We start from the raw sequence: 11,403 nt of genomic DNA on the forward strand, positions 1-11,403 counted from the left end.
GAGTTGGGAAAACCCTGACCTTTTGGAAGCAGAGATCATGACAGTGAGGTAGAGGTAGCAGGTGCGCTATGCTTGGTGCACCTACCCTTGTGCAGGGTTTGAAGGCAGTTTAATGGGCAGTCAATAATGGCAGCAATCATACCAGGTGATGAGGGATGTTCAAATGGCCGAATGGGCAGAGCACAAAAATAGTAGGTGTACTCAAAGAGTTCAATTGATCTTGTAAGGAGCTATTTTTTCTAAAAATCGATGGGAGCAAGGGGTGAACAGTTGCAGAGCTGGAGGACTGAGTGGATTCTCTGAAGAAAGGGTGGCACAAATAAACCAAGAGTGTGGGACAATATGGAGAAATCATTTGCAGTATCTGACGTGGCTCAAAGAAACAGAAAAACCAGTTAAGATACAGACACTTACCAATTTTTCTATATGTTTTAGGTGCAATGGCACGGTGTCCGTTGGCACAAATGGGAACTACAGTAACACTGTACGCATTGCGGATTTGGCTGGAGGTACGGCTGCACCTCGACAATTTTTGGATCTATCGGCAGCGTGCATACAGGCAGTCGCCTCCAGCCTGGTGAGGTGTGTGCAGTCTCTCTACCCTTTATGTGCCCGTCCTTGTAATCCCTGAAGAGCACTTGCTTTTGGCCCATCCAATGCCTAAAATCACATCTGCGCCCCCTTCGTCCCCTGTGCCCCTTGCGTCCCCTTCATCACTGTATAAAGACAAATTGGAGACTAGGTTTGATGGCAAAAATTCTACACAATTATTACAAAGGAAAAGGTCCAGCTACCTCTCAGTGGCATCATCACAGGCCTTAACAGACATTCCCGACCGATATCGGCTGTTTAGCCACACAGAGAACTTTTTTACCTCCCTCCTGGCACTTGGCATCCAAGCAGCGGCAAATGCCAAATGGCTCCAGGTGACCAGGTATGAACTCTTGCTCTTTGTGAACACTTCAGAGTCAGTGTTTCATGCCATTAAGTATGAATTATGGGCACTGTGTCTTATAACATTGAAAAACTGGTACATAATTCATCTTTTGACAGCAATGGAGGGCAGAGTATGCTGGAAAATTGGGAGTACGTGCTGTACATTTCTGCCTCCAAATGACACTGAAAATGGCATGCTCACCAGAGCCATCGCTGCTCTGCATAAACTGAAAGAGGTCATGGAAACTGAGGCTGGTATCACCAACAACTCATGGATACACTCTTTGTTTTCATGGGTACCTCTCTAGCTAAGTCTTGGTGTGAAGATTCTGATGCTAATCTTTGTCTTTTTACTTACTCTTTTTTGTTCCTGACAAATCCTTCTGGGTTGTTGCTCTGCCCAGGTACCAAGAGGTGCAGCCATGATGATCATAACCCTGTCCAAAACTAGGGCCATCACTACTCTATATCATATGAGTACTCCATCTGAAGTGGTTTTGTTTTCTCCACCAAATTGGCATCTTGTGTTGAGTGGCAGGCAGATTGCGAAAAGGTGGGCGGGCGAGTTGGGTTGATTCAGCGGAGGAGTACGTCCATATTGAGACCAGGGTTAGAGATGGTTGCAGAGATGTTCCCCAGGAGGAGGATTATGATTTGTTAAAGTATTAACTAAAGCGGGGAGTGCCAGGGTGGTCAAGGAGGGTCCCCATCATTACAACGGATTCATGTTGCCTGCGCCATATTGATGACTGTGGGTGCAGCAAACCGAGCACGAGTGCTACTTTTGTTCAGAACCGATACATATTAGCTTGCACGTGCACAGAAAGATAGGGTATTAAATCTGCCAAATGTAAAAACAAGTCTGCATATTAATATAAATACATGTGGAATTCATGAATTTCAATATAAGTGGCTATTCACAATGAATCAGAACTCAGTGGTTAGGACTTTCTAGCAAAATGCACTTTGACTTCTAAAAAGGTTTTCAGATGTACAAGGCAGGTAAATGAATAATATCAACCTTTGCGATTAGCAGCTGCAGTAATAGCCTTGAATGTTATGATCTGTTAAGTCTCGCAGATAGTACATATAATCTCCTGCTTTTTAAGAGTATGACCAAAAGAGTTTTGTTATTTATTCTGGTCAGTAGTAAAACACGGGGTAAGCCAAGTGCCTAAAGCTATTCAGGAGTTGTGAATCGTGCAATAAAATAGGAGCTTTGGAGATTGGAATGTTTCAAGGGAACAGTAACCTGGGAAATGAGATAGCATAACGAATTAAGGGAAATCATTCACCCAGCCTCCTCATGTTGCGGGAAATGTCAATGCGAGGACCATGTACAATCATACTTAAAGTTAAAGGTTTTAAGCCAGTTATTGCTAGCAATAAATTATGTCTTGAATACAAATGTTTAACCATGTACTGACCTTAGGACCTACTACAACGAATCCCAAGAAGAGGTGTGTTTTGAATATGATCTGAAGATAATAATGAAGATGAACCTGACCAATGAAAATAGAATAATTTGGGAAAGATGGGATTTCTTTGAAGAAGATTTTTCCAATCATATTAGGGGGGTGGGTGATAATAAAAGTATCTGGCAGTGTTATAAATTGTTGCAAAAAGTATATAAACCGCCAACTGATGTTGTATTGTTGAGACTTGGGTTGGTGTGGTCCTGCAATACCATCTAACCACTCCTGGAGCTTTTGTACAATAAACTTGCTTTATGGTGGTGGGCCTGTCGTGGGTTAAGGTGATTAAAGTTTCACCCCTACAGTAGCACAAATGAAATGCGTAGTTTTAGAGACTGTAGACCCTCTGCCTAGGGGTGGAGACATTACCAAAAACTGGTTCAAATATAATTGTTTGGATCCATCATTTGGATGCAATAGCCCCATTAGGGATGAATGAAGACTTACTTGGGACCTTTTCTATGAATACTGTGGAACCTGGATCAGAGTCCTAAAGTTCAGATCATCCAACTTAGACAAGCTCCCTGTCTAGAACAAGCATAGTTAACTGATTGGGAATTACAAAATAGGCTAGGAGTTCTGGCACCAAAGAGTGGATCTTATTGTGAGGATATTTTATCCCAAAACTTATCATGACCATTTATGCTATTCATTGGGCTATACGTTGATGGGCCAATAGACTGTACACTCCTCTGAGTGGGAAAGGGAAGATTCACAATTATGAATGAATAATGTGTATTTATATATAAAAATGTATGTCCAGGCATTAGAATGTACACTCCAAGGAGGTAGGACAAATCTGAGACCTGGAAGAAGTAACAATATTGAGAATAATGTATATCATTATTGGGATATTTATTTAATATCAAGGAGGGTTTCATTTGCTTGAATTTATGAATTCTTTAGACTGTTGGATATTCAATGTTTACTAAGATCTTTACAGAGTTGCCGCTGCCAAGATCCACCTTATGAGACTACCCTAAGAATAAAACTAGGAAAAGGCCACACATTATGCACATGGGTAAGGATTACATGGTGTATGTATGGATCACAATAATAATGTGTTGATAACTATGTTTAGACACAGTGCAATGTATTTACGCATGGGAAAATATTTAACTCCCCCTGTTTACATATAAGAGACAGCTATTACATTTACAACTATGCTATTTGAGATAGTCACTTTATTTAATTGATGCAACATATGTGGATATATGACAGCAGGCTGTGATCTTTCTGGAAGGCAGTCTTCTGCATTTACCTTAACAGACTATATATGAAACCATTACGGTATCCAAGTCCTCAAACTCATAAAGTTTTCTTAATCCTCGCCTTTAGCATGGATAGGAATAGGGGATTTATATACACAACACGTGACAACAATAAAATAAAAATTATTTACACGCTTGATGCCATCGGCATCATCACGCAATGACATCACAGTGACACAGCAGGCAAAGATAAATAGTAGCCATTTTGAAAGAGCGCAAGTCACTACTTTGGATACTCAACGGTGGCAAATCTCTGGATTTTTTCATAATTTCAAGAAATAAGTAAGTTCAGAACGAACGGGGGATAAATTAGACCCACTTTTAATGCTTCATAATGGAACTGTTAACTAAAATTAGGTTAATTTATTCTTAGACATATATGGAAATCCTTCTTGAAACATCACTCAACTAATCAACAGCTAGATATCCACAATTCGGCATCCAAACGAATAGAGCGGACTATTTTTACTCTTTTAGGTATTTATAGTGAATCTCATTCAGTGCATTTAAGAAATGTATTGGTCAAAATTACTAAAATGGCAACATGTCTGAAAGACTCAGGTCTATTCACTTTTAGAACAGAAGAGTCATATAATTCAAGGAACTACTGAGAACTCCACAAATCACTTACTGACAGTTGTAACACAGAGTCAACTAAAAGTGAGGTGAGTGAATATTAGAATTATGTCTGGCCACAAAGTTAGAGTTTGCATAGAGCACAAATCACTTAGCAAAGAATCTGTCTTCACAGGTCCCGCTTTTTGACACCATAGTGAATGCAAGAACTTCATCGTGCAGAGGATGCAGGTGAGCGAGTCGGATACGAATTGTTGACTGTTCTTACACATCAAGGTCCTTTGAAGTGTCCATTACTAATCTGATTTTGATTATTTAACTTATATGAGGAAGGACAACTGTTCAAACGAGCGATTAGAAAACCTACGTAATTGTATAGGAGGAAGATTCTGGAAATCAAAAAGCTATTTGTCATAAGATTATCTGTATCGCTTGATGTAAACTGTTTGTTACTGCATTAATCATAGGTTGAGAGATTGAAATCAATTTACAATTTTTTCTGAAGAAGAGAGATACTCTCGAAACGCCTTGCGACCCTTTTTTCAGTACTATATTGAAAATGTAAAAAACCTTTGCACAAACCAATATTGTCGAATGAATGTATATGTTTCTTTACTTAAAAAGCTTTTTTGTAGTAAAAAATCTTATTTCTCCATTAATTCAAACAATAATGAATGAATATATATGTGAAATTATTTGGTGTCTAGCCCAAGATAGTGTGCAGGGAATGTGAGTTCCCTGTTTTGGGAACTCACAAAACTACATGAATATACACTATCCAAGTGCCAAGACAGTCTTTTGTCCCCCATGCCTGAATCTGTGACAAATTGTACCCTGAATCTGGATTTGTGACACATTTACAACCTACAAGGGACTTTAATAGATTACCTAACTACCACTTAATCAAGGGTATGCAGAGTGCAACTTAGTAAGCATTCTGGTATGTATAGATTGTCAGCCTTTACCTGGCAGCACTTGCTGATTGTGTCTGCACTTGTCAATGATTACAGCACTTGTGTTTGTGAGGCTGTAGCTTCCATAAGATGATTATATATGGTGTATGAGTCTTAATATGGTGTAAATGGCAATACGGGGTATATGAGGTTGCCCTAAGCATTTTATAGCAGTGCCTGGCATGTGAAGCAGTATTGAGAATATTTAAATATACATGATAGGCAAAGATTCAACAGATATAATATGCTTATGACTGGCCATATGAGGCAGTACTGGCATACGAAAGCAGTGCTCCTGGTCTATGATGGATTTGCTCGGTGTGACCTCAGCATATCATGACTGCATACATTCAATATTGGGATAGCACTGTAGTTAATATATGGTTTAAACTAATATTGCATTTTGTTCACTTTCGTACTTTGTGTTATTTTATTCATTGTACTATTGTAGGATGTTTGTGTTACTTTTGTGATGGCACTTCCTGCGAGGTCATTGGGTACACGATGTCACTTCTGCTACCTCCGGCATTTTGGTGAATTGTCATCCCTGATATAGATAGGTGACTAGACGACAGCTCTTCGGTGCAAAAGTGGAAACACGGATGTTGATTATTAGGTCATTAATAACACCACGTTACATGTGCACACATTTTTAGGCATATACATTGTGCTGTCACAAGTACTTTGACATCAAACATTGAGCTGTTAAGAAATGTGTTTTTTGTTATGTTCGTCTTTTATTCTGTGCACATCCCCACTATATTAGCCTTAAAGTGTGGTGCCTTGTCTGTGTAGAGGGAAATTGTGACCCTGCCTGGGTTGGCAGCCAGACTGTGGTTTGTGGGGGGAAAAGGAAACCGGACCAGTGAGAGTGGGAAAAGCTAAGAGTGGGAAAAGTTAGAGCGACAAAAACAAACAGACTTAACCCGCATGTAGGGAAATTAAATCACATAACCTATTTTTGGCAGAGGCATAGGCGACCGGGACAGTCGCCAGGGGCGCCACCTTAGCCCCTTGCCACACCAGCTCAGGGCAGTCTTTCAAGTGCTCCCCCGAGTTGGCGTGGCAAAGCCACCCCATTAAAAAATGAAAAGCGCCCAGCTCTTGTGCTGGCACTGGGAGCTCCAGCACCAGAGTGGGGTCCTTTCCATTTCACTAGAGCGCTGCTGCTACACCAGCCGGTGTAGCCCCCTGCTGGTGTAGCAGCGCTCTAAGTGATAAGCGCCCGCCCCAGGACGGGACACAGGTACTTCCATTTCAATAGAGCTCTGCTGCTACATCAGCAGGGCATAGCATTGCGCTACCCCTGCAGGTGTGGTATCGGCACCATTACAACTAAACATTTTGTGATCCTCCCCCTTCCTGCCTTGACGGGGGCAGAGGGTGGTGCCAAATTGCTCCGGTGTTGCCAGGGCTAAGGCCGGCCCTGATTTTTGGCTTATCTTTGTACCGATTATCAGTTTCTAGAACAATGGAATGGTGAAGTTCCCCTGCAGATACTTGGGTGCCCCTATTTTCAAATATTTTATTAAGCACACATTTTTATAAACTGCTCTCCCTTTCGTACCAGGTGCATTTTGCATTAAACTGAAACATTTCAGCATTAGTTAGGTTACCTTGTTAAACTGGCTACTCATTGTTTGATTAGGTTTCAGGGCCCCCTACATTTCTCATATGACTTCAAGCCCAGGTTTACTAGATGACTGGTCATTGTGACACCACTACCTAGTTTGATCATTAGAATCAGGGTCTAGCAAACACTACAACTTCCCTTGTGCCTTGGTATTTTACATGAAAGCACACACTGGACATAGAAGTGCACCGGCAACTAGAAATTACTTGCTCACCATAAGCTGCAGAGTAATTCTGTGTGGAGACCTAAACAGCAACACAAATTACCGGCAGTTCTTCAAGTCTTCATCATTTCCCCTGTCATCTTCGACCTCTACATGGACATTCTGGTGGAACTCCTCTCCACCACTGACATCAAGATGCACCAATATGGATAAACCACACAGCTTTACATCAATGGCATCTATCGACTCAAGCACTACCTGTCCCTTATTCAAGCACCTCCCTGAAGTTCAACCCTACAAATACCGAATTAATTCTCCATCAAGCATGTCAAGACCAGAATTGTCTGACTGACATGAAGCTTGATAGATAAACGGCTCCGTTCTCACTGATGCAAATGTTTTTGACTTTACTATCAAGTATGACCTTTCATTAAAAATAGCAATCGCCAAGTAGACTTGAGCAGCACAGTACCAGCTTGCTCTTCTCCACAAAGGCGTCCTTGCCCAGAGTGCCAGAACAGTTGTTGAATCCCTGGTCATTCCCACCCGAATGGTGACAACGCCCTACTTGCATGAGTCCCAGATCCCACCACATTTGCCCCTCTAAAAGCCATCTGGTATGCTGCATAACTCCTCATCAAAGGACTTTAAAAAAAACTGCGCCTGTCTCCCCTGCACCCCATCCTCAAGGTGATGTACTTGCATTCAAGCATGCATCATGTTGAAGACAGTCTGCATCACCTACAAAGCAGTCACATCCAAAGCCCCACTATACTCGGCTGAGAATCTCAACGTCTCCAGCGGCCAGCACAAAACCAGAAGCGGCAACATCGCCATGCTCGATACAAGGCTACAAGAGGGGAATAAAAGGTTCTATGATGTTTGCTCGAGATAAGTTGTTTGAGGCCCATTTCAATTAACCTATTTAGCTCACTGCAAAAAAGCAGGTGAGGGGGACACCCCCGCAACCCACCCTACACCCCTCCACCTTAATAAATACCTAAACCTAACCCACTCACCCATTCTACTTATATAGCGAAATTTGTAAAATAAAATAGAAAAATCAACAACAAAAAGACCATTAAACCATGGCATGGGATGGGGGGGGGTGGGAGGGAAAAGTTGTGACCTCACTTTGATATATACCAATGTTTGAATTATTTTTTGAATTATGTCATAATTGTAAAACTCCAATAAAACCAAATTTTCAACAAAAAAAAACAAAAAAAACGAGCAAATGGGCCTCTAACAAATGGGCCTGCGGGCAAATGGGCCAGTTCTGAATAAAACAAGAAACCAGCCTTTTTATCGCTATGCACAATGACTTTGGAAAAAGATACCAACACAGATAAGACTGGCCCCTTCCATAAAGGACCTGAAGATCCCACTCTACAAAGAACATTTTGCAGATTGCTCCACTCAACTCGTTCAGAGTTCCCATCTCCCCCCCCCCCAATCCCACTCTGCTGCTACCCCAGCGCCCTACTTGCAACCGCTTGGTGTGTCCCCTTTGTTTAGGGCTCTGTTGCTTCCCAGCTAGGTTTTCGCTTTATAAACCCCATACATGAAGCAGGCGCTTGCAAAGCACAGAGCATACATCTGAATACATGATCCTTTTTTTAAGCTCATGTATGCAAATACTGACGTGATTTAGTCCTACAAGGCCTTAAGGTAGCTCCCATGCTCTCTGTATTTATTCTATGAATTCCCTACTACAATAGGACAGGGAGCGCTTAGAATTCATAGGGAGGGGACCACCCCCTCCGAGCTCAGGGAGACGATGCTAGGCAGAACACTCTTATGACCAAATAAATAAATACTTGCTTTTTTAAACACCGGAAAACCTTAGCAAGCTTAACTCTGGGTGGGCGGGGCCTTCATCTTCGGTCCCTTCCACGTATCACTAGACAGAACTAGGCGAATGAAACACAGAGGAATGAACCTCAAAGGAATGCTCCAGCAGACAGCAAGGACAAAGACACCCAAGACAGATGCCCGAAAGAACGAGATAACTCCACTAACCCATCCGCTAAAACCTCAACTCTTGGCACACGCCTCTCAAACGCAAAACAAACACAACTACTCGCCTGCGCCGCAAACCGCAAGCAATTCACTACACTGCAACAAAAAACAAGTCACACATACTTTCGCACAACAGCACATGGGAGCCCACAGATCTGGAAACTGCACCCATGCTCAGCGAACAGTGGTAAGCAAACTGAAGCTGCCAACAGGACACAGAAAATCTCGATCTACCTTTATCCCACTACACCCTACTAACCGTTCCTACCCTCTTAACTTTCAGATCCGCCAGAGTGCCAGGGGGTCACTCCGGTGGTGAAAGTGTGTGGTATAAACATCCTTTAACATAACATAAATCACCCCAACGTGAAGTCTGATGGAGAATCTGTACACCTGCTCTCAGCTACAATTGGATACAGATGTAAGGATAGACGATAAATTACTGTTCAAAGTGGATGCTATTTCTGTTCTGGGCTGTTCTTACTTACTTGGCGTGTTATAAGACTACAAGCCCCAGAATGCAAATGGCTGAGAAATTAAATTACAGTACTTGTGTTTATTGTGTCCCTGGTGACAAGACATCTTGTAAACTTAATAAAACAAGGCAGTTTTATACATTTGTTCGATTTGACTTTGTGTGATACATATTAAGCCAGTTCTGTTATTCTCACTTCATGTTGCATTCTTGTAAGTTTACTTTACTCATTAAAGATGCGGATCTCACACCGTCCTCATTATTTATTTGCCTCCCGGGACTCGTGGTCTTGCATCTATAATAGGAGAACCAACTACGAGAAGCAGAAGGCAACAAATAAAACCGGACTAGAGGAATTACAAACGGGATGACTTGTAAACCCGAAATTAAGCAAAGTATGGTTAGCTAAAAGACAAAGACGTTGAAATAAAACCTGACACAATAAAACGTTCTCGAGAGCCGACTGAATGTCAGGGACGGGACAATTAGTTTGGAGCTCCCACGCGAACTGTGTTTTGAGCTTCAGCAGGTTGGGTTAGAGTGCCAGAAATTAAGAGAAGAGCCTTGTGTCTTTAAGAAAATGGGCGGAGCTTCAAATATGTCAAAACTACAGAAGAAGTTGGGAGTACAGACACAGGCGCTCAAGCCCGTGCCTAATGCGGGGATTCATTACCGGGTCGGTAGTAGAGAAGCATGCTGGTCAGGTTGTCCATCAACTCCAACACCTTGTTTTGCTGTAGATACTCCTGAGCCTCTAGTTCTAGCGAGGAAGCCATGATAGCTTCTGCCGATGATACTGTGCTTTGCCGGTTGCTAGGGAACCGGGGCGTCGCATAACAGATCCAGCGCACATCAATATACGCAAAGGCGGGTTTAGACCCTGCCGCACCAATAGAAACCCTGCTTCTGGTAGAAAGATCGGAGACATGTTAGGATCAGGCAATACGTGTAAGGGTACGAAACGAGAACAATGCCTGCCCCTTTTTTCTTTTACACGCACCGCAGCCGCCCACGCAACATCTGTCGAGCATATTACACAATGTTTTCTAAATCAAATAACTACGGCTCTCAAGGTGAGCATGTGCATCGACATTGTAACACCGCTGAGCGTTGTTAGAAGAATGGGCGGGGATCCTGGGGTTAGCACAATCGGTATAAAGTTGTACTCATGCCTGACACCCCCGTTCCTTTTTTTCAGCATGAATTTTAAATACCCCTTATTTTCGAAATCAGGGAGTTCTCAAACATTTATAACACCCTGAGGCTAGAAAATGTTTTACCTGCACCAGACATATCTGTGTATTGCCGACTTGTCTTCACATCACAGAATTGCTTTACACAAGCAGCTAAAATGTGCAAGTGTGCGTGCATACACTGTTTTAGGCTTATGTGGCGCAGCCATTTATTATGGGTAATCAGCATCTTTGGAATGATCATGGTCCCTTGCCAGTGAGCTCTAACCTGTCACAGGAAGTGGCCATTAACATTTATCAATTCACATGTGTCTGCCCCAGCCCAATAATACAGAAAGGACATCAAAGAAACAGACCTGGCAAATGACCGGGGGGCCTCTGCCGTTACCATGATGTGATGTCCACGTGACCGCGGTCACGTGGACAAGTAAATAAAGGCGAACGCGGAGCCCGCCGAAAGGCCGTTCCCGCTCGGACGCCATCCCACACTGTGTCCATGTCAGTCTGTGCTGCGCTGCGCGTGCCACGCTGCTAGGCCTGGCCCCGCTCCCCCAGCACATCACACTGGCGACGAGGCGGGATCTCTTCTCGCGGACCCGCCAGGAAAGAAGGCAGCAGGCAGTCACGCTCCCCCGGCAGCCCAGGCTTGCTGAGATACTTGCGCCGGGCAGTGAAGCCGGGGAGCGAGAAAAAAAAACCACACACC

General features: G+C 42.9%; 1 protein-coding gene across 1 annotated transcript in view; it reads right to left on the bottom strand.

The window, feature by feature from the left end:
• Positions 1–10,336, bottom strand: part of EFCAB10 (EF-hand calcium binding domain 10) — a 239,851-nt gene extending 229,515 nt beyond the window's left edge. Inside the window, exon 1 of the mRNA XM_069627738.1 lies at positions 10,178–10,336. Within this exon, the coding sequence (XP_069483839.1) occupies positions 10,178–10,280 (103 nt within the window). The 5' untranslated portion in view covers positions 10,281–10,336. The remainder of the gene's footprint in view (positions 1–10,177) is intronic.
• Positions 10,337–11,403: the final 1,067 nt, after the last annotated feature.

The sequence above is a fragment of the Ambystoma mexicanum genome, chromosome 12, assembly GCF_040938575.1.
Source record: "Ambystoma mexicanum isolate Mex_15411 chromosome 12, UKY_AmexF1_1, whole genome shotgun sequence".
In the NCBI taxonomy this organism is placed as follows: Eukaryota; Metazoa; Chordata; class Amphibia; order Caudata; family Ambystomatidae; genus Ambystoma; species Ambystoma mexicanum.